The sequence below is a fragment of the Misgurnus anguillicaudatus genome, chromosome 24 (assembly GCF_027580225.2).
Source record: "Misgurnus anguillicaudatus chromosome 24, ASM2758022v2, whole genome shotgun sequence".
Classification (NCBI taxonomy): Eukaryota; Metazoa; Chordata; class Actinopteri; order Cypriniformes; family Cobitidae; genus Misgurnus; species Misgurnus anguillicaudatus.
The window spans coordinates 4317361-4345078 of NC_073360.2; the positions used below are offsets into that span (position 1 = coordinate 4317361).

The window sequence follows — 27718 nt, forward strand, 5'->3', positions numbered from 1 at the left end:
TCATTTTGATTATACATTTTATGCTGTAAATGCATATTTTAAATATCAGAAGTAAATAATACAATTAATATACAACTTATATTTATTTATAAAAGAACCATACAGAAATACGCTCCTCTGATATAAGCAGAAATACTCTTTCAACAGAATATCTATACAAAGTTGCATCATTTTTACATCAAGGTCCATAACAAAGTATAACCAGTCATAACACTTGAGTTAAATCTTTGCATTTACACTATGCCTGCAGCATTTAGTGAATAATGTTCTGGGATCCTACAACATAGCTTGGAGGTAAATACACAGATTTCACATTTAATAAAAAACTGATAATAAATAACATTCTGCCTCATTTTTTTATCACATTTTCACTTTTGCATTGACTTTACATACAGATTTTTAGACCCCATAAAAAGTAAGCATGCATGAAAACTGCATAGATGAGGAAAGACTGTTGAATCACCGTCAACTGATAAAAATATGTTTGGATGTTATACTGCATGCCACATTAATGGAGTTATTTTATGATTACTTACATGACCGTTAATTTCGTATAACCCGTATAAAACTCTCAATGTTTCTCACCGTTCAGAGAAACACTTTGTCACTTTTAGATTTCTTAACAAGATGACCAAAAATCCTCATCTCATAATTGTTTGATTTTGCTCGTGTAGCTTTCCTTTGTATGTTTTGTTGTTTTCACACAGTGTGGCAAAGTAAAGCATATTGTATGATGCTGACGGAGGTGATTTTTTTACCATTTTATATATCTATATACTAGATTAATGTAAAAAGGACAGTTATAACTAATCCAATTCCCCCAAAATACATAAAAAATGCAAAAAAACTAAATTCACTAATAGTGTACAAATGATATCATTTACATTTAATTTGAAAATTTGCTGTAAAAGTATGAAATTATTTATTAATATGATAATATTTCTTCATAAGATGCAGTCATAATAGTCCTCAGAATCTTGTCTTATAACTCTTGTTATTGTATAAATAAAAGATATCAATAACATATTGTAGCTAAATCCGTTGTATAATGAGATTGCTATACATTGTAATTTTTTGAGACCAGCTCAACATTGTTAAACTCTAAAGAAACAACATGCAATGCCAGCAGCAGAAGCAGGACTGTCAGAGTAGACCAACAAATCTGTTGTCTTATGATTTAAAACATTGCACAGCCCAGGAACAAAACAAACACGCTTTGTGTCTATATACTCAGTCTTCAGTAAAAGAAGTGATTGTAACTCTCCAGTATCGACTCAAAAATCAACACAGGGTTGATTTCTGCCCATGGTTTCAGTCCAGACTCTGGCTTGCCCAAACATCAGTGGATCTTTGAGGATACAAATCCCTCCTGCTTTGGCTTTCTCCGCCTCTAAGTCTTTTATAGGCATGAAAGTTATGACAGTACCACTGGTCTACCTCTCAGCACTGATCTTGTATCGAAGAACAAAGTAGGCAATCAGACGTAATGACACAAAAAAGATGCCCAGCACAACAAAGTCCATGTAGAGCTTTGCATCTTCAACATCCAGCTCCTTCAGAATGGCCTCTGATTTCTGAAAGTGACACGTCTCGTCTTTGTCACAGTGCAGGTCTTCACGGTCAAACCCATAGATGGATAAAATGACTCCTTCAAATCCATATCTGAAAGTCATAAGATATCTGCTTTAGAGGAAGACCATTGAATATATGTATAATATATTGTTTTGCTGTTTGATATTCGACAAACCAACTAATCCCCAGATATATTAGAGAATTCATTAAATGGGTCTTTAATGTTTAATGATGCTTGTGCTTCTGGTTTCCAATAAAAAATTATGTCACGTCTTGAGGTTTATCATTAGGAAATCTGTCTTTTGTTCATAGACGCAACAAAAGAAAGGACAGAAGGAAAACCTATAAATGAATTATCTAAAAAAAACAGATTGTACTGTCAATGACCGTAGAAAGCATTTAACTCAAACTATAACCCAAGAAAGCTGAAGCCGTACCTGACATAAGAAATGTATGATATCCACTGAAGATATTTTGGAATGGTGTCAAAACTGACAAAGAAGCCTGAAAATAGCAGCACAGGAATGGCTGTGACCGGACCAACAAAAGTGGCTACCTGTCAATCAAACACAGCACTGCTTTAATAAATCATTCATCTGAAAATTGACAGTTTTAACAGCACATTCATACCATATATACTGAATAAAGTTCTCAAACTCTCAAAAATGTATATTTAATGATATTTTATTATAAAAACTCCACCTCACAGGTGTGGCATATCAAGATGCTATTAGACAGCATGATTATTAAACAGGTGTGCCTTAGGCTGGCCACAATAAAAGGCCACTCTAAAATGTGCAGTTTTACTGTATTAGGGGGTGTCTGAAAACCAATCAGTATCTCATTCGAGATGAGGACGAAGAGCAAGTTGTCAAGGTGGATTGTTTCAAATGATCTTGGAGGTAAATATGTTGAATGTGGGCCGGTGTGGTTACACGTGGTCTGTGGTTGTGAGGCCGATTGGACGCACTGCCAAATGCTCTGAAATGCATCATTTTGGTTTTCCTAATAGTTATAGTTTTATATTTAGTTTGATCTGTCTCTGCACCTAAGCATACACTTTTCCATATGTAACTTGTTTGTATGAGAAGGTTTAAAGAAAATTAACCTTAAGACTAGTTTTAATAGCTATGCATTATTTAAAGCTACTTTTTCAATGTGTCTGTCTGAACGAATGTCTTCTATTCTCTTTTAAAAGGCAGACAAAATGAATTGGATGAGGCTCTTGTCAGCATGGTGGTGAAGGATTTGCAGCCATTCACCATGGTAGAGGATATGGGTTTTAGGGCTTTTGTGAATAAACTTGATCCAAGCCATCCCGCAAAGGTACACCACAACCAACGAGAAGACGATGAAGGACCTAGAATAGGCATCATTTGTTAGCCTTACTGCTGATATGTGGTTGTCTATCAATATGGATGGATACCTTGGTGTGACTTGCCACAACATAACACCAGAGATGAAGATGGCACAGTTGTACTGGGTGTAATGAGGTTTTACCAAATCCACACAGCCCAGCATCTCATGGAGGCTAAAACCTTGTAGATGGCTGAGAGGGGAATAATAAATAAAAAGTACAATGCATGGTGACAGACAATGCATCTGACATGATCTTAAGTGCCCAGCTGCTCAATCTGTCCCATGCTTTGCACATATTTTAAATTTGATTGTGAAAAAGGCTCTAGATCAGCGATGGGCAACTTGGGTCCTGGAGGGCCGGTGTCCTGCACAGTTTAGCTCCAACTTGCCTCAGCACACCTGCCTAAACGTTTCTAGTTATGCCTAGTAAGACCTTAATTGGCTGCTTCAGGTGTGTTTAATTATGATTGGAGCTAAACTCTGCAGGACACCGGCCCTCCAGAACCCAAGTTGCCCATCCCTGCTCTAGATTAAATCCCACTCAGGCTGATATACGACTGAAAGCAAGAAAGGTAGTGGGGTTGTTTAGATCCAATTGCAAAGCAAAGGACAAGCTTATGGAAATGCAGGGCTTGATAGGTAGACCAACTCTGAAATTGCTACAGGAGGTTGACACAAGATGGAATAGCTCTTTCGACATGCTGCAACGTCTGTATGAGCAAAGAGAGCTAGTGGGTGCCATTTTCAAGTTTGGAGTATGAAATCATTCAAGAATCATTGACAATACTGCAACCTTTTAAACTAGCAACAACAGAGTTATTGGGAAACCCTGCAAAAGCCCAGGAAGCTAAAAGGCACCTTATCATGGAGTGCGCTTCACTGATGAGTACAAACCCTCCAACCCCTGGTGAGCATTTTCAGTCTTCATCAAATTTCAGGTAGATATATCATATCAGTTAAGGCTGTGTAACTAATTGATTTTGTTTGATGTTTATTTAGAACCACAAGTGTCAGCAGCAGGCCCTTCATCATCAACTACAACACTAGCAGAATCGCAGGACAATTTATGGGAACATTTGGAAAATCGAATATGTGAATCCCAGACAATAATAATCCAAAATATACCTGACAGATGCATTTTTACCCAGAGCATATGATCCTCTGGAAAGACAGAGCAGTTATTTTTCCGAATTTGTATGTACTTGCAAAAAGTATCTGTGCATGCCAGCAACAAGTGTGCCACGTGAAATAATTTTTTTTCTTAGGCTGGGGAAATTATATGTTAAAAAAGAAGTAGGCTGAGTCCTTCAACAGCAGAGCAACTAATATTTTTGAATAAAAATTTAGAAAATGTAACAAATGTCCTTTGACACCCGCATGTTAATCGAGAGCACCATTGATGAGGCTGTTTTACTGCAACACATGCAAGTGACCACTAGGTGTCACTGTGGAGGCGGTTTCGGATTGATGTTTCGAAGCCTCGAAACAATACGGCACATTTGCTTCAACTGTTTCAGTGTTTCATGAACCCTCGCTCTGCCCATCACTATCAGTCAGCATGCCAATGGCACCGCCTCTCAAAACTTGGCAATCTGTGGCATCGTGCTTTGTGATAAAACTGTACATAGAGTGGCTTTTTATTGTGGCCAGCCTAAGGCACACCTGTGCAATAATAATGTTGTCTAATCAGCATTTGATATGCCACACCTGTGAGGTGGATGAATTATCTCAACAAAGGAGAAGTGCTCACTTACACAGATTTAGAAAGATTTGTGAACAATACATGAGAGATCATTAAGATAAGCTCATGAAAAATGTGGGCAAAAAAACTAAAGTGTTGCGTTTAAAATTTTGTCTCGACTATTTCCTGTAAAGCTGCATTGTAACAATGCAAATTTTTAAGAAAAGTGCTATAGAAATAAATCTAAATCGAGTTGAAATAAAAACACAAATGCCCTCAAATATTTACTTGTAATGATGTTGATGCTGCCCCTATCAGCAGTCCGAGTGATTGTGCCACAAGTGATGTGAGCGTCCCTAAAGCAAGGAAAAGAATGAAGCGAACTGCGTCTGAAGGTTGAGACGTCATCCAGTACACAATGCTGCAGTAGGCCACAGGAAACACAACCTGTAAAACAGAAAAGATCATTTTACCAGTGCTCATCAGTCATTTTAAAGTCTGTGTAAAGTCAGATATTTGCGTCCTCAGTTTGTCACGCCACAGAAAAATGTGATATTAACAACCGAACCAAATTTGAATGACTACAAATTAAATAAATTCTCAAAATATGGGGGGGTGTCCACTGTCAGCACTAAAACCACGCCCACTTGTGGGAAAGCTGCTGTCTCTCTCAACTTTCAAATACAGCCACAACCTAAATGGATGCTCGTGATTGTGATTGGTGGCTCCAGTACGTCATCAAACCACAGTTTAGCCCCGCCCAAATAATCCTTGGCACTTAATAATTTAGTCTTTGTAAAATGTTTCAGGAATACATTTCCAACATTTAGATTGTGTTTAAATCAAGGGGCAGCCTTCCAATCTCTCTGATGAAGCCAACACGGATATGACTTAGGGTGCGTGCACTCCAGGGTGTTTAAACGCGTCTGAAAACGCCAATTGTATGTGCTTGCCAGCTTTTTCAGCTGAGCGCTTTGGTTGCTATGATGTCCCACCCCTTCTCCACTGTGATTGGATGGCTGAGTGAGAAGTGACATTGATGAGCCGAGTTTCACCCAAAATAAAAAAAAATTAACTCTTGGCGCACAGCGCTGAGCAAAGAAAAACGAAGAGTGCTGGAGCTTAGTGCAGACAAAACCCGCCAGCTGCTGATGTTTTTGGAAACACGCTTTGGTGTGCACGCTACCTTAAACTTCATTTCATCGATGGGCCGCTAGAGGCTGGCTCCAATAGGGAATCAATCCCCATCGACCCCCATGTTAAAATGCCCAACTTTACAGCAGAAAATAATGTTTACAGCCTAGTATTTTGCATTTTTATATATTATGTGTGTTTTGTTAGCAGGACTTTAAATGAAATGTTGAATAAAAAATGTATGAATTTCTCATGTGGTAGATCTCTCTTTTCCTTTATTGACAGCATTTACTGTAACTGGCACGGATCTTAAAGCCATTACTAATCTACTAATGCAGTGGTTCCCAAACTTCTTCAGCGTGCGGCCCCCATTGTGTACAGTGCATTTTTTCGCGGCCCCCCAAAAGAAAATTTACAACAAAAACAGTTTTAAAATGTAGTATTTTAATTAAACAAAACATATAAAATTATACCTAGTAGTGCTGTTGGTTGGTTGGCTTATTATTTTTTAGATTTAATTACACAGAATTCATGATAAATGAATGTATTTTATAAAATGTCATAAAACTGGGGCCCCCTGGCACCATCTCGCGGCCCCCAGTTTGAAAACCACTGTACTAATGACATTACTAAATGTCATTTTTTTATTTAGTGTCATTTGTGACCTTAAAATTACCTGCATAATCTATCTTTAAAAAAGTTAATTTTCATATTTCATTTTTAAAGACTTATTTCCCAATTTAAAAAATAATTTAGAAGTTTGTACCCCACATAGAGTTATTGTACCCCACTGTATATTACTTTGTCCGCTTTTTAAAACTGCTTAATAGTTTGAGTAAATTATTATTTTAGTAGATCTGCCAGCATAGCTGTCTAATGTAATGTTACTGTGGGATTTGGCTATTTTGGACAAATGGTGTTCTGACCTGAAATCAAATCTATTTTAAGCTCCAGTTACATGTTAACTGTATACCATCACCAATCACTTCTTCTGTCCTCTGTTTAACTTGTTTTTAACCAGTAAATATCATTATTTTTATTTAGATAAATGCTGGTTTTTGTTGTGCCGCTAGATGTTATGAAACTGCTGACAGGTTGTACTTCATGTTGTACCCATAAGTTGCTGAAACAACCTCATAAGTTCAACCTTAATTGTTCCTTGAAGAGTCTTGTTACCTGAAATGGGATGTCAGCCATTGTTTTGGCCAAATAATACGCCTTTAGGCTGTACCAGTAGTTCAGGTGTTCCCTTAAAAAGACGCCCATTTCAAGGGGAACTACAAAGACAATGAGAAAGATTATTAAATGCATGTTATTATTACATGTTAATGTTAGTGGTCATGCTACAAAGTGCATTAAGAAAATAATGAACCTTATTAATACAAAATGAAAACCTGTCAGACTTACAGGTGAGCACTGTGGGCATTAAAGCTGCAAACATGAGGAACAACATGGAGAAAAACAAGAAGCCCGAGTTGCTCAGAACTTTCTTTGCCTCATTTCCAATGCCCAGATATAAAAGACCAATCAGTATCCCAATCCCAAGATGAGAGATGATGCGCAAGTGCGTCAAAACCTGAAACAGGGAAAAAGTTTTATAAGCAAGTTTATGTACATTTTGTTCATTTGTACCAAATGCAGTGTGTGGTTTGTAATGACTCTTAGATGACGTAGCAAACAGAATGCGAAATATAATTTTTTTCTAGTCTTTAGGGAGTTTAACTAAAACTAAAGTTTTAAAAATCCTATCACTGCTGAAAGTGTAGCTTTTTAGTATGGATGACTGATTAACATATGACACATACAGCATGTTGGGTATTTAAGAAACATTATAAGATGTTTTTAATAAAAAATAATAGTAATAAAGTTTGAAATACCATATATAGAAATGTAAAAAAAATAACATATTAATAAGTTGATCACCACTAGGTGGCACTGCTGCTTACCGAATCCCTCACAATGCTAAGAAAGGTTCTCTTAAAAAGGATGCAAAATTGTGTCAGACAGCTGGCAGAAAAACTATGACAACCCTCAGATGATGTGGAGTCCTAAAGAGAGTAAATGACATTATAACAGAGACTGTCTGCGAATGTGTTATGGTTTAATTCAAGAATAAAGTGTCCGGTTGCATAAACATAGCTGCTAAGTTAAGACAGTATCTTAAAGGAATATTCCACTTTAATAAGCAATAAAATCACGATAATTTACTCAACCCCATGTCATCCGTCACAGGTTAGTGCAAGACGAGAAGTTGTGGTTAAAAATAACTTTTTTGGCAAAAATGGCCAAAAGATAAGACCCCTAAGGCCTCGGTAAAGCTGCATTGAAACTGTAAACTGTTGAGGTCCACTAAAGTCCACTATATGGAGAAAAATCCTGGAATGTTTTCCTCAAAAAAGATCATTTCTTCTCAACTGAACAAAGAAAGACAGTACAAATTAGTTAGGGCTCAGATTTAACGTAGACTCTAATTTTATGTAACTGATTTAAAAAAAGTTATGACCAGTCAAAAACATGATGATAACTTGATAGACTAGTCAAAGCAGTTTATGCAACCAACCGCTAAGGTTTAAAGGCTTTATATATTTCACCTCATCAGATTGTCTGTGCCACAGGAAGGGGGTATGCAGCCCGCTTCCATTCATTTCACTTTTGTAATCTTTCTCACACTTTTGCTCTTGGACAGCTTTTACTAGCCGAGCCGTCTGGTCACCGTATTCACCAGATGCCACCTCCATAACTGCAGAAAAAATACAAAAGTTCACACACAATGTTGAATTAAGAGTGCAAAAGAATGTGTTTTATTTTCATTTTCTGTGTATTTTGTAGATTAGCTGGACAAGCACAGAATCCCACAACAAACTTATGTTATTGGTTTGGCTAATGTTGCTCTATTTGGAAGTGGATCAGTGTTTATATTTTTCAAGGAAATCAAGCTACAAATGATTAAGTTATGAAATCTAATTTATTTTCACATTTCACTTTCTTAGTTTTACTTTTTTATTTACATTTGGCACTTAGCCTGTGTTATTTTTGGACACTACCACGAGTGATATTTTCTTACTGAAGTCTGCAGGGTTGTGATAGGTGGGGCAGTTGAGACCAAGCTCTCTTAGATGAGGGATGAGGTTTGATACTCTTCCATGGTAAATACATTGCCCATGACTGAGAACGTAAAGCTAAAAAAAACAATAATGCGTTTTTATAGGAGAGCCAGTATTCTGGACAATAAGCTGTAAATAGTTAAATAAAATGTAAGAAAACTAACATATAAAGCTGTGCTTGGACACAGATGAAGTGTGATATAATAAAAGTCACCTTATCAAAGAGTTCAAACACTTTTGCGCTGGGCTGATGAATTGTGCATATGACCGTCCGACCACCTTGAGCGAGAGCCTTCATAAGTGAAACCACCTGAAAGCAGGATGAGCTATCCAGTCCACTTCAGAGGAACATAACACAACAAACCGGAAATTAGAGTCAGAGTCAGCGATCTTTTTATCAGAGAGTTAAAAAATGTATTTAAAAAACTCTTGCCGCAGTGGTGACGCAGATGCTCCCATGGGGGCACAGGTTTAAATCTGGCCTGTGTTATGTTCCAATCAACCCTCCCCCCAATAAATCAAATATATTATGATGTGCATATATAGTTTTTTATGTGCATATATTATTAGTATTTTGCAATATCACTATGGTGGTGCTCAAATATGGGTCAGACAAATTTAAAATGTTAGACTGGATTGTAATCTAGTTCTCGCTCATTTCAAAGCATTCAGTCTGATGATGGCCAAAATGTGAAGCATCAATGTTTGTTTTCACTACTTGATTTCACAATGATTTCAATTTTTAAATTTGCCTGCCAGCTATGTTTTATGACATCATTGCCTTGGTAATATGTTTTATGTGTTTATCTGTGATAAGTTGGTTTTATGTTGTCCTATGTTGGTTTTATGTTTACTTTGTACAGCACATTGGCCAACGGCAGTTGTGTTTAATTGTGCTTTATAAATAAAATGATTGATTGATTGATTGTTTGATTGTTTGTTTGTTTGATTGATTGATTGATTGTTTGATTGATTGATTGATTGATTGATTGATTGATTAATTGATTGATTGATTGATTGATTGATTGACTGATTTTCACAAAAGTTTCACAAAATGCCTTCCAGGAAATATATAAACATAAAAATATATCAAATGAAAGAACAGACTCTCTGCTTTCAAACAAACCAACAAAACGGGAAAAAACTTTCATCCTATCTATATTTTTTCTCTGTTTATAGACGGTTTCATTGGACGCACATGCGCTGACGCGATTCACGTCTGGATCCAAACTTTACTTCCGGTTACGTTTTTTTAAATGGTCCGACTAGTTGCTAAACTGATCTCTTGAACAAATGCCTCATTGAAAATAACAAATGTTTTGGTTTCCTATGTAATCTATGTGGTGTTTTTTGCTTGTTATATTAATAAACTACGTTTAAAGAACATTGTTGTTATTTATTCTTTGCGGAGTTTACCGGAAATTACGTGCGTACCACGACAGCCGCTTGTTTATGTTGTTACTACTGAAACCATCTATAAACTCTTAAATATGGGTAAAAAAAATTTGCAAAAAGCTGAAATAATTGCATTTTTGTGAAGAATTTTGTTAAACATCAGATTCAGAACGATTATCAAAACATACACAGTTTAAAATTAATAAATAATTTTTTTGCTTGTTTTTTTAATAAATTGGGCCATCTAGTGAATAATCACGGTATTACAGATAACCATAAAAACTCATCAGGAACAGTGAAATGTATTCTCTTAATTGACAAGATAACTCGTCAATGGCGGGGAAAGAGTTAATCCCCAAACAGCCTCATTAGACAAGCTGCATTGATTCTCTTGGTAATGTGACATCACACTGATAAAGCCCCACCCGCAGCCACTGACTAACTGGTTTATTTTATACGAAAGCTTTTCTAAATGTGTTTGTTAGCACATTGTAGCGCTAATGCGGCTAAAGATACTATTGACCAGACTGTATTCACAGAAAGTTAACAAAAAACGCTCACTGTCTGTTGTAAGGGAGGGAGGAGCTGTAGCTCATTTGCATTTAAAGGCACACATATTAAAAACAGCGCTTTTGTGCTCCCACCCAAATAGGGGCATTTTGAACATATTATAATAAATAATCTGTGAAGTATTTTGAGATGAAACTTCACCGACGCATTCTGGGCACACCTGTGCTTTATATTACATCTTGACTAGACTTTATAAATGTACAGCATTTACTAGCAATACTACATGCAAAACCCAATGACATCATTCCTTCACACTTGATATTATAAGGACCATTATTGGATCTAAAACATTTCGGCGTGGCCAAAACTCTTGCCCTCTTTGCCCTTCATCAAGGAAACTCTGTTTGTCCTTCGCTAAACATAGCAATTATATAAATGTGATTTCTGCAAGATTGTTATATGTCAAAACGCATTTAGTATATCGACTCTAGAGACTCCCGTTTTTGTTCCTAGAAGTTAATCCCAGTGGAAGGCATAGTCAGAAATCCACAAATGAAAAGCTTAATCGAGTCCACAGAGACCAGGTCACATATGTCAAACAAAACCCAATCGGGACCAAGCTTGTAAGTGAATATGCAATTAAATTGCATCCACACATTACAAGGACCTAACAGAGGAACCTCATGGTTGGTGGCTTTAGTTTTGCTTAATTTACAAGGGAAATTCTTGTCTCATGTATGTCATATTCGTTGGTTTGATAATATTATGACTATGCATTTCATAACACGTGTGCACATAAAGAGGGCTCACCTTGTGGGCTCATCGAAAAACATGACAGGTGGGTTGTTGACGAGCTCCAGAGCGATGGCCAGGCGTTTTCTCTGACCTCCAGAAAGATGAGATGTCCGTGTCTCTGCACATTCTAACAAGCCAAGTGCTGTCAAGATTTCCATTACCTATAACAAAATGATATTGGTCATGCATCATTATTTATTTTCATAAGAAAGTGCTTTCACATAAAGACATGCAATTTTCTCCTCAATCTTTTCAACATTTCACTCAGAGCTCAGTAAAATGTTTTGATTGGTTGTTAATAACCTGTTCAACGATTGGTTAGGCCTTTGTGGCTCCCTCTCACAAAAAGATCAAATATTTGTATCTTAAAGCTAGAATTGTAGTTCCTGTTTTATGCATCTGCGAGGGTCCGCGTAGAGTGCGCGTGACGCAAATTTCGTCATCTGAATAGTATGTTTTCACCACTGTTTTTTTGTAAGCGCGAGTACTTATGTAGGTTGTACATGTGCGTACAAGAGAATGTAGTATGTAGCCCAAGAGATGCATTGTATTTTATCATGCGTACACGTACAAGTCAAATAACCGCTGTGTGTTTGACCGTGCGCGTATGTCTTCATACACATAAAAACAGTTTACCTTTGGCTTAATTATGGAGTATAGTTTTTTTTTTTTACGTGTACGCAGATGTATGTGCATGGTCGTATGCACAGCCTTGCAAAGCATAGTTTATTTGACTCATACGTGTACAGAGATGCTAGATGCATGCACATTGCAACAATATGCTATGCATCTCCTGGGCTACACACTACAATCTCCTGTACGCGCATGTGTGACCTACGCGTACAAAGTACACACAGTTACAAAAATCTGACAGTGTGCATATTGTGTGTGCGTACTAGGGATGCACCGATAGGATTTTTTTGGGCCGATACCGATTTAAACAGACAACTTCTGGCCGATACCGATGCCGATACCGGTCTATTAGCTAGTTTATTTCTGCATCAAATTATTTTTACTGAACATGGATTGGATCTAATTAACATTCAACTGACATATTACTACTTCAAAAAAAGTTGGACTTCTTTTCCCCCACTAAAGTGCAGTATGTTTCTTTTATTGTCCAAGACTTTTGAGCCAGCTCAACGAAGGTATTCTGTCGGTGCTTAAGTATAGTGCACACCAGAACATTAAAACATTTTAATTGAACAACAGACATGCAACTCATTGCCTTTATGCGGTTAATTAATAAACAATCGGTATCGGCCTTTCTCGTGCTATTGCCGATATGCAGATGGTTTCAAATTCATCAAAAATCGGCCGATAAATATCGGCGGCCGATACATCGTGCATCACTAGTGCGTACTATTCTGATGACAAAATTTGCATCACGTGCACTGTAAGCAGACCCTCGCGTATGCATACAAACAGAAGTATACTTTTAAAATGTTTAAGTGCTATAATTGGGTCCCCAGTGCTTCTATCAACCTAGAAAATGTGAAAAAGATTAGTAACTTAGTTTTGGTAAACCATTCTCTGCACGCATGTGAAAAAATAGCTCATTGGAATTTGGCTCCCCTTGTGAGGTCAAAAGGGGATCTTATTATAATAATACCGCCATTTAATCTGCACTATCCAACCACAGCACTGCCATTTAGTGCAGAGAAAGAGAGAGAAAGACATGCTCGCACCTACAAACTGGCAATTTACATGCTATAATAAATTATCTGTGGGCTATTTTGAGCTGAAAAAACATATGTACTCTGGGGACATTAAAGATTTATTTTACGTTTTAAAAATCCCATTTAAAACACCAACAAATGATGTACCATTTGGTAAAAGCACAGACAATTTTCATCCACAGATTTTTTTCCTGTATCTAAACTGACAGAGCAAGGTGCTAGCAACACCAAGTTTCAGATTCTCAATGAAAACCCCTGACATGAATAAACAATTGCACTACACGTACTTTGTATATAAGCGTAATATTAGGTAAATGCATATTGTGAATCCAGAAGCTTCTAATAGTTGAAGAGAAATTCATTCTTTAACATTTGAGGCATGAACAAAGCAACCATAGAGGTGCTAAAGATCAGGCAACACACAATAAGGAGTGTGGGAAGTTTCACACGCCTCTCACTTACCATTTCGCGTCTGCCTTCATCCTTTTCCTGGAGATTGAGATTAGCTGACACCTGAGGAGGGAGATTTAGAGCATGATGAGCTTTAGCAGGCAAAGGGATTTGCATGAACAACACAACAGCTAAAATGACATGATGTGCCAACATTTCACATGACATAATGTGCTAACTATTTGCAATTTTTGGGTTTATTTGCTGTAAAGACATTTTTTTCAACAAAATCCACTCATTTGCACTCCTTTAGTTATTGTATTTTTGAAATGTGTTGTTATATACAAATGAATTTAACTATGGAATTAAATGTGTATTCTAAAAAAAAAAAAAAAACGTTTTTTTTGCTCCATATAATTTCATTTAGACCTTTAATTCTTTCCCCGCCATTGACGAGTTAACTCGTCAATTAAGAGAAAACACTTCCCTGTCATTGACAAGTTTTTCCGGCAATCTGTATTTCCGCTATTATTCACCAGGTGTCACTCTTACCCAACTTATAAAACCCGGAAGTATCCCTTTAGGGCAAACAATTCAAACTCTGTGTAAGTTTTGAGGATCGCTCTGAATCTGATCTCTCTCAAAAGTCCTTCACAGAAATTCAATTATCAAACTTGATATTTTTAAGAAACCTAAAATGTGGGTTATTTTTTTAACTCAGTGTTGAGTTGAAAATGGATAAAAACCCAGTCCATTGAGGAATTTAACCCATACTGGGGTGTTTTTACAAATGTTGTGTTGTTTTAACACATAGAAGGGCCTAATATAAGCATTATCTGGGTTAATTTAATCCAACTTCTTATTTTGTCCCTTTCTGAACAATATGTGTATATGATCAAATCTGTTATATTTAAACTGGAGTATGTATGTTAGATTGTACAGTTTTAATGTTTCACACAATGTCACATAGTCAATCATAATTAACAGATAAAAATGAGCATTGTGGCATGCCACTCAAACCTACCATCATGGCTTCGTGTACAGTGAGGTGTGGCAGTAACATGTCGTCCTGCATTATGTAGCAAGACACTTTTCTGAACGACCGCCGATCTCTGGACTGTCCATTAATGAGGATCTGTCCCTTCATGCCTGTTTCCCTGTGTGATAAAGCACAACTGCAGATGTCTTACTGTTTGAGACATTAAATAATTTATTATTCTTTCTAAATTACCATTTTATCAGAATCTAATGTTTAGGTTCAATAATTTATGTAAGCCCATTTCCACATGGAAACACATTTAGAGGAAACAAAATAGTCACTAGGAGAAGGCACACAATAGGAGGTGTTTCAAAACTTCTTGTAAACTTTAATTTTTGTCCTCTGGGTCTTTTCAGTGTCTTATGGCTTCGTTAGCTGTGAATTTTCAGCTGTGATGTCCGTGGTGCTGAACATCATCAGCTGTCGCAATCTACTAACAGCAGTGCAAATAAGTTTCTCAATGTCAAGGATACTTCCTTGGCAGTAATGGTCTTTCCAAGTCACATCTTTCAGAGGCTAGACGAGGCTCCTCTTTAGCATTCGGATAACACGTAAATGGAACAGGCTAGCAAGTGCAATTCATTGCGTCATATTTTTTGAACGAATGACTCAGTCCTTGGTTAAATTCCGAGGATCCTCGATATTGAAACAGTCCTTCGATGGATGTCGATGACGTAGTGCCCTCCAAATTCTGGCTTCCGAGGATCCTTCCTTGAAATTGAGAAACGCCCAAAGTCTGCTTATTTTAGTTCATATTAGTTCAGCTCTGCCTATTTACGAATCTGAACTAATTTGCGCTGCTCTTAGTAGATTGTGTTGGTCATTATGGAAATTAGCTATTGCGCTTGTGTTATTTAATTTGCGCCTTTTTGGAATTGCGTTCTCACGCTAATTTGCCCCGTTTAGTAAATCTGGCCCCAAGTATCTCATAATAATGACTTAGTATCAAAATAATGAGAAACTAAGTAAAAATAATGAGAAACTAAGTAAAAATAATGAGAAACTAAGTAAAAAATAATGAGAAACTAAGTCAATATTTCATTATTATGAGATACTAAGTCATTAATATTAGAACATTATGCTGAGATACCGAAATAATGACTAAGTATGTCATTTTTATCAGAAAGTAAGTCAAAATTTTGACATAGTATCTCAAAATAACGAGAAACTAATTATTATTATTATGAGAAAGTTTCTCATTATTATTACATACCGTTTTTTTATTATTATAAGATATTTAGTCATTATTTAGCAAAACCCTCTAAGTGCATGCAAGCTTTTTTGGAAAAGTCTCTAAATCCACTTCTTTTGACAGGACATAATAAAACAGTTGCAAAATGACAAAAGTTGCAATTAGAAACATTGAAAATGCTTGAAGTCAGAATTTTAAATGTAAAAATGAAGCAACTGAAGCACACATTAAGGGGCACTATATTCAGGTTGTTTTTCAAAATTTAAAAAAAAAAACATTTTCCAATCCGACTCTCTTCAGTTGTTCTTCACTGTCCTTTCTGAATGAAGGTAAAAGGCTATAAAATTGTAATATATTTGGTAAACCTCTGTTAACCGGGTAAGAAGCTTGAAAATTTAAATTCGACATATGTGCCACTGTTCTTCATCTAATTCTTATTCTGTGCACTTAGAGGACTTTGCTGTAATTTTATTTGATGAACGAAGAGCATTTGATTAATATCATTATTTCATTTTTGATGAGGGTGGCGTTTAGTGGCTTTTGCATCTAAACTTGCCTCCGTTTCAACAATTGCTTCCGTTAAAGAATGTGTAAAGGTCGAAGTATGGTCTATTTTTCCACGTTTGTGAGGGTCATACAGTTAGGATTTTTGCATGCGTGTACAGAAGAATGTAGCTGTATCCCAGGAGAAGCAATGCATTGTGGCACAACGCACATGCATCGAACGTCTGCGTACATGTATGAATCAAATAAACTATGCTTTGCAAGGTTGTGCGTTCGACCGTGCTCGCATGTTCACATACACATATAAAAGACTATAATACTCCTTGCTTAAGTCACTTTACATAAAAATCCTTAATGTAAATCTAAATAAAGTCAAATAAAAGTAAAATATCAAACTGTTTAGTTAAAGTAAATACTACAATACATGAATATGGTAAACATTTGAAGAGTTTCGTTGCAAAACGAGATAACCACCGTTTTTTAAATTGTTCAGAAATCTCGTTTTTTGGTTGTGCATTCCAATTAATTTCAATGCAACTGCAGTTGGCTTGTTTTGATTTAAACCTTCATAACTTAAAAAATACAGCTAAGTAGCACCGTAAAACAAAATAATAACATGATAACATAATAATAAACATGTTTTGACAAAAATGTAAAAAAAATTGATTTATCTCGTTTTGCAATGAAACTCTTCATTTTCAGAAAAAGGTACCTCATCAAACTGTGCAAAGAAGTAAACAATTCTCATGTATTTCGTAATTTTATTTGTCTTCACAGGAATAATTGCATTAGAAAACCCTTTAATTTAGAGAGGGTGTTCACATAGATTTGACCATGTGTTTATGTTTCATATACAGAAGTCACACTAACCTGTATCCTGCAAGAATGTTCATTAACGTAGACTTTCCGGCCCCTGAAGGTCCCATAATGGCCACCAAAGCGCCGCTGGTGAAGTTCCCAGAGATCCCTTTCAGAAGGGTCTTGTAACCTGACACGGAAAGAGAGGGGTCTGTGTGAGAAAACCTCCTGACAATGGGTACAATAAACAACCTGAACTATCCCTCCCTGAACTATTATATAATGGACCTGACAAAATTCTATTCACATAATGGGCACCTTGTAATTGCAGGTGAAAAGTAATATTTGTTTGTTCATAGTTGGGTTTCTGAAATTTTCCAGGTGAATGGATCTGTTTGAAGATGTGCGTACCTTCGAATGAAATTTGATCTCAGTTCTACCTGACTATCAGTTTCTTGTATCCATAGCCATCAATTTACTTTTGTCCAGGTGTTATAATGCATTCCTCACATATGAGGCAGCTTTTATGAGCAGTAAAAATCTGTAAACAACTTAACAATGTATTGGTTTGAACTAATCTACAGTAGCATCACCTATAAGAATGTTATCAGATGAGATCTTTTTAATGATGAGATTTTATTATTATTTCTAAGATTAAATGGGGAGCAAATGGAAATGATATTTCACAGATGTCTCCAATAGTTTCAGAAGAGATCTCAACAATGTCATAAACTGAGCTCAGATTTGTCAAGTCTGTATAATTAAGTCAATATTATTGAATACTTTAGTCAATATTATTGAATATTTCGAGTTTACACAAATCCAGATGATTTTAGCCATAAACTTAATGCATCTTTGCAATTGTCTCATTTGTTTCCAGTTTTATTTCTCCTAAACAATTTTAAGAGAAACATGTGACCAAGTAAATGCTTAAATGAAACACAATTGAAGTCGAATCAGACCTATAAAATGAATCGTTAGATTAATCGATGCATTAAAAAAACAATCGCTAGATTATTAAACGAAATAATCATTTATCCCAGCCCTGGTTTTCTCTTAATTGACGAGATAACTCTTCAATGGTGGGGAAAGAGTTAAAGTTTGTGGACCTTTTTGCAATTACTTTTACCCATTTGTCCATTTTGCTATACAGTCTCATTAAAATGACATACATCTGTCTGCATTTCGGCATAACCTGAAACACGTTTCTCCACTAGAGACACTGGAGGTGCTTGTTTTTTCTACATTTTGATGCAGGTTCATTCAAGTTTACAAAGCAGACGATGCTAAACATTATTGGCGTATATTCTTCAGTTCATGCTTGGATGACTGTGGCGGATAAAACACTTGTTAGGATTGATCGTGTTCGGCTGAAGAACTTGTTGTTTATAGTGGCAACTTACAAAAGGGATAGTAATGAATAATCAAAATGTATCTGTATGTTTTAGTCGGCTGTGTATTATTCAAATTAAACCACAGGTAAAGTGTATGTTAGGCATGCCACTTGTTTGGGTGCATATGTCTATGAATAAGTACCACACAACACAAATCAACTTAACAAAGACGAACAGGTTTTAATTTGTGTTCGCTTCGTAATTTTGTAAAAATCTTGTGTCAAAACAGAGAAAAACCAAATGCTTCTAGTGGACATTTCATCAAAAGATGCAGCGCTATGTACCTGGAGTATTGTATTTTATGTTAAGTGGTAATGTAGGTAAAGGTGTATATGGCGAGTTTACACAAATAAATGCCAATTTATTATCATGTCATCCAGTAGGCCTACAGCTATAGGATGACCGATTGTAACCTGTTATTTATTTAGTGGATGAGATGCTAATCCAGTTGATAGCAGTGGCTGCCATCTTAATTGGATTTGCATTTACAATCCTTGAGAGTGATACACAAATACCTCTGACCTTCTGTGTCCTTTTATAGTAAAGGGCTTCTCCTAAATGTGTGCACTATGGTAACCCCAGCAGCATAGGCAGGTGCATCGCACTATTTCTACAGTCCCTGGGTGACACTGAATTAATTAGCAAATAAAGGCAGTGAAGTGTCTGCGTAATAATGTGTAAAAAGAGAAAGAAAAAGAGAGAGAACCAAAAGGTATACCATAAGTATAGGTAGACCATATGTATCAGCATGACTGTGGCCTAATAGCATCTGTGCTGATATAGACATCACATTCCCACTTAAACGATATTAAGAAGGAGGGTCCAATTTGGCCTTTTCTGTGCTTCAGTAGTACCCAGGCTGTGCTGAAACATTAGTGTCTCTAACGTTTTTACCCATGCTGGAAGTTACCTAAGGCTGTGCCAGATCTGTAAGGGCTTTTAAATGTTATTTAAAGCTCGACTCTAACTTTGTAAAAGTTATTTTTAGACATATGCATTAAAATGTTTTCAACAGTAAATAATACATACAAATGTACAATGCAAAATATTCATCATATAGCACTAACTCAGCAGTCACAACTTTTTTTTTTATCAATGAGTAATTTAATGTTGAGGGCATGGGTGATTCTCACGAAACCATTGAAACACCACGGCACTAATAATTTTAGCTTTAAAATGTGTAATATAGTAACATTAAAAAGCATCAGAATTAACACAATACTGTGTTCTACCTTGCACAATGTGTGATTTCAACATAAGAATTTATAATTGGAAATTTTATCTCATTTTCTGCTGAAATTCTCATTACCGCAATGTGTCCGGCTGTGTTTGAACATGCGTTATGTATTAATTTAATCAAATGAACACAAAAATATTAAGAAAAAAAATAAATGGATGTTTTGCTAGACTACTTTAGATGACAGAAAAAATATTTACTGAATATTCATGTATAATAATAATGAAGAAAAATTAGGAAAATTATGTGTCCATGCCTGATGTTCTCATCCTCCGCAACACTTTTTGAGAACAGTTTAAGCACACATACAGAATTTTAATAAAGTTTGATTTTGAGTGACCAAGCACATGGACCAGTTACTTCAAGATGGCTACCAGGTAAGATCATTTTTTTACAGTTAATTTGAAATATTGTCTTGTCAGAATGCTTACACGACATTTTGATTATCATTAACGCAACAGATGCTTATTAAATGTTAATTTAATTAATAGAAGCATAATACTTTGATTTTAAATGCATGTGCAGAATCTCCAAATTATGTTCTTTCAGATTTGTCATGTCATTTTGAAAATATGTCAGTGTTGATGTTTTCTGACTGTTGCGGTAATGAGATTTTTTAGGACTAATTTTTAAAATTATGTTACAAAAAGTGTTAAAAGATGAGTAAAAGTTTTTAAATTAATGTTCCCATTTACTCCAGACTTTGTTTTTCAATGTCTGGTGGGAAAAAAGTAAATTTAAGCAATTTTTACATTTTCATGCTTGACATGTTTAAAACCAAGTTTTCGTGAGAATCACCCGCATACATCTCGACTTAGTGTTGGGCAATATGACCCATTTTGAGATCGTCCTATCGTCAGCCTGTGTGATCGCCGATACACGATAGTATCGGTGGGCGGGCAGTAGTTTACTCATTTATTTATTTGTTCATTTTTTACTTATTTATGACAAGTCGCTTGATTGGTGGACACTGTCAACACTGGCAACACTGTCATAACCGCAGCCTTCTTAAAACTGATGCCGTTCAGTCCATCGGCGTCATTAAGTCTAGGTGCTCTGAAATTTCCTGCGTTCCAGGGAGTGGGAACAACAAACTCGCTGGTTTTAACCCTCTGCGCGCCTACTGTAACAACCTCTCTAGTGCAAGGAAATGTCAGAGCCATGCGTATTACAAGTTTAGGTGCTAGAAGGAGTCCATGCCGCGTGCATTCAGGTCCGAGCAAGAGCCCAAGACGCGTGCATTGAGTCCAAGTGTGTGCGAGAAGGAATCCGCATGCATTACAAGCTCTCTCGCCAAAAAAGTAAAGCCCACAAACCCTTTCATGCGAGGAAAAGCATGCAATGTGCATGTTAATGTAAAACTATGGTGAAAATAATAATAAGTATAAATAAGGCTGCATTGAAAAGTAACTTCGCGCCTGCTCCCACGTTGGATAAACAAAACTGCTTCGGTGTGTCGCATAGACAGCGTCATTGTCTTGCTGCCCCCTCCCCTTGCTATGATTGGTTCCCTGTTTCAGGGGCAAAAAAAGGTCCATAGTTTCCATGCTAGACTTGCAGTGTGAATAAATTTGCGCGCAACGCAGCATAGGGAAACCGTTTTTACACGATATTATTGTCTATCGGCACAACCCTATCTCGACTATAACGTTACCGTTGCTGTCATGTTAAGAAAGGTTTCCAGCGGTCTTTTGTGCGCACAAGGTTTACATAAGTAGGAGGAAACAATCGTGTTTGAAGCTTACAATATCTCATTACCATGTACAGAGCTCTTATTATTCATCTATGTCTAAATAAATACAGTTTTAGATTCTACAGCACCTTTAAAACAGAAAGTAAACAGGGTTTCCTTGTGGAAGGTCTGCATTCGTTAAAAATGAGCAAATCAAATATTAATTTTAACAATATTTAATGTTCTACGTCACATTGGGTCATGTCGGGGCTTATTTCTGTTATTCCATAACAACCAGCAGCTCTACATTATCCCTTACTTATTGTATATTTGAATGAAACACAAAATTCCTAATACACTGTGGTTTTCACCAAATTATTTTGCCTAATAAATACGTTAAAAGTTTAGTGTTTTGTGTGTGTGTGGGTTAGTATATGTCAGTGCTTCTCAATTATTTTCTGTCACGCCCCCCCAGGAAGAAGTAAACATTTCGCGCCCCCCAACTCTCCGCTGCGACTGTAAATAGTATAATTTGTCTATAAAATTACACATCTGCAAAACATTGTATCCTTATTAACATTAAAGAAAACACAAAAAGAGAAATATCAATCAACTTACAACAAAGAATAACTTTATTAACATTGTTTTTTCTGTCTGTAACAGAAAAGACTTAAAAATGCATTAATTAGCCTGAAATAAAAAAAAATAAATTCTTATTTAAAGTATAATATTTTTTGACCATTCGATAGTGCAAAATTAAATTAAATATAATCAATAAATAATAATAAAAAACTCAATCGGCTTATCAGCGTGATTGGGGTCTAATGTCTTTAAGTGACGGTGCAAAAAAAATCACTTCCCGGAAAAGTATTTTCCCCTGGGTCTCGCGCGCCCCCCCTGGTGTCGCTTCGAGCCCCCCCTGGGGGTCCCGCCCCACTATTTGAGAAGCACTGGTATATGTGGTTTACAGGGATGTTTAATGACATGTTTATAATGCATTAAACTTAATGGTAGTTTTTAATACATTTAAGACTGCCAACAGGTTTTTGTGACGGTTGGTGTTCATGACTGGGGTAGGAGAATAAAATAAACAGTTTGTACAGAATAAAAACCATTGCGTCTATGTTAATGTCCCCGTAAACCACATATGCCTGACTGTGTGTGAGTGCGTGTGTGTCTATCACAGGGGCAGAGAAGAAGAGCATTAATAAGTGAATCATCTGACTTAATATACATCTTCCACAAGCATCCCTCTTTAGCAGACTCATCTTCACAAGGGCACAGCTGACAGTATCATCTTGTTCCAGTTAACGGCCCGCCGCTCTAAGCACAGAGGTTACTGGAGTTTATTGACCGATAGTAACCGGCTGAGCAATGTGAGTGGAACTGGGCTGCTGTCATTGCCTTTACTGCTGTCTAACTCGCTTTCCTGTAAGTGTGGATTACAACCATTTTTAGACAGCCCAAAGGCTAAATTACATTCAATAAGAGATCTATTAGAAATCAAAATCATCCATCGATCTCTATTGTTTTTTGGTAAAACAATGCCTGTTTACATTTCTTTATACATCTTTTGGTTCCACTTTATATTTGGTGTCCTTAACTACTGTAAAATAGGCTACATAAGACAAAAGCATTGCTACAAGTGCATTCAAACCAGTTGTAGGGTTAGGGGTGGGTTCAGGGTCAAGAAAGTCTTAAAATACTTTAAATATAAATATAATAAATATAAATACCCTGTACACAGTGTGACCTTATGTCTCTGTTGTTAACAATTCATTATTGTATGTTATGTCATAAAGAGAAAAAAAACCTGTATCTTACAGAAAAAGTGAGCTTGACCTGATTATTTATTTTCAATCTTTCATCAGTCTTGCTCTCTCTGAACTTACGACTTTTCAGCTGATGTCACCTAGCACTTTCATTTCCTTTCATTTCCAAACACCTGTTATATGGAAAGAACTATTCACAATCTAATTAATTCCCAGTGGAGAAAATCAAGTCACACAACTATGTTTTTCCTTATTGTATAACTTGGTTTATATATCAGAAATATCATGTTACAGATCTTAAATGCACATAAAAGGTTCATATTAAACAATGCATTATCAAAACATTACACTTCCTTTCAGCATTCTGACTAACATGGCAAGATTGGATTAACCAATGTTATATGTTTAGGGGAAAACTACCCATCTATTCTGTTTGGTAATGCATTTTACCTTTAAAGGTATAGTTATCCGAAAATTCTGTCAAACCTTTCTCACTCTCATTTTGTTATAAACTTGTATAAAATGCTATGTTCTATGTGACCACAAGTAAAGATATTAAGGAAAATGTTAATAGCCAAACAGATGTGGGGCACCATTCACTTCCATTGTATTATTTTCCCTACTTTGTAGGCAATGGTGCCCTAGATCTGCTTGGTTGCAAAAATTCTTCAAAATATCTTCTTTTGTGTTCAGCAGAACAAAAAACCTTTATACAGGTTTTGAACAAAATGAGGGTGAGTAAATCATGACAGAATTTACATTTTTCTGTGAACTATCAAAGTAGTTGGTAAGATGTGTTTTGGGAGTGGAAATACTGAGACAACCTGTCCAAAATTCGCTTGTCCCACTCGGTTACGTAGAAAGAGCATAACCGAAAAAATACCTGACATGAAGACATTAACAAAAAGTTAACTTAACAGGATCAGCAGCCGAGGATTTAATGACAAAGCTCCTTCTAGATGTTTGTTGTTGCCAGTAAATTAAATCATGTTAAGATCCAGATGGTGAGCATAATATTGCTCCTCATTAGAAAAACAATTCTTTAAAGTAAAAGTTAAAAGAGCAAAACCTACAGTATGTATAGTCTACATGTCTCATAATACTTCTGTATTAAATAAAGTACATACAAGAAGGTATCCAATCATTTTTTATACAGTAAGTTACAGTAGATGTGTCTAAAGTAAGCAAAACAAAAATTTTAATTTTTTAAATGTTTCATGCACAAACCATTTTAAAAGAAATGACAACAACTGTTATGGTCCAAGAAAAAAAGCATTTTAATTCTACGTTTCTGTATACCTTTAAGCTAATGCATGCAATTCATTAGGAATATGACTTGAAATAGTATTATTTTTTGGGTGTGCATATGGAAACATACAGGGGCCAAACACACACCTCAGGCTCCATTCAATGTTAATGTCACACCCTGAACTTCCATAGTACTTCAGAAGATTGAAAAAATATTGTTGCATGCCAAAATTATATGCAAACTGGTGTAAATACAGATAAAGCCTCTAATTTTGTGACCTCGTGTCTTTATTTAATAGTTGCCTACCAATTTTATCTTGTTTACTAATTAACTTGAAGGCCCTTTAAAGCTTAAATGTCACACATTACCTTTCTTTCTCCACCATGGTCCCTCGGGAACGGAGTATGAGATATCTTTGAATTCAATGTTAACTGCTGGTCTGCGGGGAAGATACGAAAATCGCTGGGCTTCTGTCAGATTGTTTTCACATTTTTTCAGGTGTCCATGCAATAAAGGCATCTGCTGACTGCCACAGTGACTGGATATCACTTCATCAACAGACACACAAACACTTCTAGGGTCTAACATAAGATCAGGAGGTCCATTTGTATTCTAGAAAAAAAAACAGATGACATGTCTTCAAATACTTGATAATCATATCCATGTGGTTGGTTCTATTAAAATAATATATATCTACTGTATCTTCATGTCAAACATCTCTCAGAATAAAATATCGGAACGTTAACAAAATCTGCAAGGCAATCCCATACAGTCAATAAATGCTGGTTTATTTAAATAAACACAAGATTACAATGCATGTATAGATAACTTATAGTAAAACTTCATCAGGGAATTGCAGGCTAAATTTAAAGAGCGATCTAATCCCTGTCACTGTACCAACAGAGGACTGATGGGGTTACTATCGGACAAAGCTCATTCTTAGCTCAGGGAAACACTAATGCCCAAATATCAGTTCAATGCATTTATTGTGTTTTTCTTATTATGTTTTAAGGAAAATGTTTAAAGTCACGTCTTCATCATCTGTGAACTGTTCATAATTTCAGTAAAACTTGTAGAGGCGTTACTGTAAATTTCAAAGATTTTTTTTTAAATGGATCATTCATTGCCAGTAATACAAAACGTAATAATCTTTATTATTACAGTAACGTCAGATGGGTGTTGACAAATATGTGTACAGTAGCTAGGCTTTTTATTTATATGTTATAAAGTCATGGTGGGGTTACTCTAGTTCAGCTGGAGTACAGACATTGTTGCTCAGCTATTTTTACTTTTATTATTATTTAACTTTATGAAGTTATATATATATATATATATATATATATATATATATATATATATATATATATATATATATATATATATATATATATATTAAACAAATATTTAATAGCAACTATATTACTAGACTATATTTAATATAATAATAAAATATGAAACAATCAACATTTATTACTTTTTGTAAAAAAATAAAACCAACATTTATTTAATTATTTATTTATATTTATTATATACTTATTTCTAAGAAATGTCAATGAAATAAAGCGTACTCTTACCATTATGATGGAGTTGGTCACTGCAGTATTGTTGCCTGAAAAAGCTGCCATAAGACATGCCATTCCTTTAAAATGCGCTGCGACTAAATCAAAATTTTGGCCAATGCAGTGGGGTCTTGTCCTCCGATTCGCACGCACTCTCGGCTGTATTATTGTTTACAAACGAGGCGCGAGCTACCTGCGCACGGTGTTTAGAGGGTGACGTCACTGACTGTTCAGGGCGCTGCGCAGGCAGATCGACGTATGACATCAAACGTAATTTGTTAGGTTATTTATTGACCTTACGATAAATAATCCCCCAACTAACCGGTAACAATACATTTGCTATAATACAGCCAGCTTTTACAAGGGACAATTTAAAACAATAGACAAAATAAAATGAGTATGGACACTAACGTCAAACATACCAGCTGTTGTAGAAATCACCTGTGCGATCTTGACATGAGGTGACTTTATTCATCTGTACTAACTAATGTGTTCACTGCTACGTACAGCTGGGCATGAGTCAAACCCAATACACTGAAATGACTAAAATCTATGAGTTCAACTCAGACTTACAGTTTTTCTCAGTTGCTTTGGAGCATTTCTCGATTCATCCTTAAATGTGCACAAAAAAAGACCTCAACTCAAAAGTGTTATAGTTCTCATATTCCCCTTCAATAGAGGAAAAAAATAACTTGAGAACATTTTATCAATTTACTTCACATTTACAAAAGTCTTAGAAAAAAATCTATAGAAACGTGCATAACAGATTATGACAAAGGTCAACCATTTTGCATGTCATGATGATTTTTGCAATGAACTAGTTTCTATGATTTGAGGTGTAAAACTATTCAGCAGAAAACCAGTATAATGTATTTTGGTGAAAATATCATTTTGAAAATGTTGGAAACAGCAGACACTTGTACATTATCAACTGAATGAATGCATTTTCATTTTGTTCAAAACATTTAGGTTGTACTCAACGGACTACGTAGATGTGGTGGAGGTTGATTAAAGTGTTTTTAAATTGTAACTGAGAAAAACACGGACCGCACCCCCTCTAGTGGCTGCTCATTTAAATTACAGTTTTTGCCTATTGCTTAAACACTTTTTGCAAAATTTGGCTCATTATGTCAAAACTCTACACACAAGCCACACAGACATAGCACTTGGAGATTAACAACTCACATCCATGCCAAAATGAAACACTGCAATCAAAACTTAGCACTCCTTTCTAAAAATGAAATTCTTGTAACAAAACCATACACACAAGCACCATTTGAATTACTCTTTCATATCACCAGCAACACACTAATAGGCTTTATATAAAACACTGCAGTCTTTGTGTTTCTATTTTTATCGTAATTTTCTTAGACTCAGTCTTTAGTAAAACTCAAAAGTAGATTTATTTAAAGATATATTTATTTGTTGAAATTTATTCAGTAATGAAACAAGAGTTTTTACCCCCCCAAAAAAAACATTCTTACAGAAATAAAGAAAAATAGAATCACAAATCATCAATTGTGCAACAAAACAAAAGAAAAAAACAAAACAATTACTGGACAAATTGCTATTGTGGGGAAAAAAACACACTTGTTTTGTGTTTGTGTGCGCATGTATGTGTGTGGTGGGGGCCTGGGGGGTCTTATGGATCCCTCCTTCTGTTTGGATCTGGCCACAAGACCT

General features: G+C 35.8%; 1 protein-coding gene across 1 annotated transcript; it reads right to left on the minus strand.

Annotated features, from left to right (window-relative positions):
* abcg1 (ATP-binding cassette, sub-family G (WHITE), member 1) lies at positions 1-26274 on the minus strand. The gene is made up of 15 exons (XM_055195658.2): positions 26051-26274; positions 24845-25088; positions 17225-17342; positions 14644-14776; positions 13692-13742; positions 11566-11711; positions 9065-9188; positions 8811-8925; positions 8338-8486; positions 7693-7794; positions 7154-7322; positions 6923-7023; positions 4901-5059; positions 2010-2128; positions 1-1662 (listed from the first exon to the last, which is right to left on the minus strand). Exons 1-15 carry the CDS (start codon positions 26111-26113, stop codon positions 1434-1436), a joined length of 2022 nt encoding a protein of 673 aa, XP_055051633.2. The 5' UTR covers positions 26114-26274; the 3' UTR covers positions 1-1433.
* Between the last annotated feature and the right edge of the window lie 1444 nt (positions 26275-27718).

Bases quoted from the DNA above. Each gene is read 5' to 3' on its own strand.
- abcg1 (XM_055195658.2), bottom strand. From the start codon at position 26,113: ATGGCATGTCTTATGGCAGCTTTTTCAGGCAACAATACTGCAGTGACC. The intron at 9,189-11,565 runs GTGAGCCCTCTT...GTTCCTCTGAAG, and splicing joins TTTTTCGATGAGCCCACAAG to TGGACTGGATAGCTCATCCT. The intron at 8,487-8,810 runs GTAAGAAAATAT...TTTTTTCTGCAG, and splicing joins TCACAACCCTGCAGACTTCA to TTATGGAGGTGGCATCTGGT.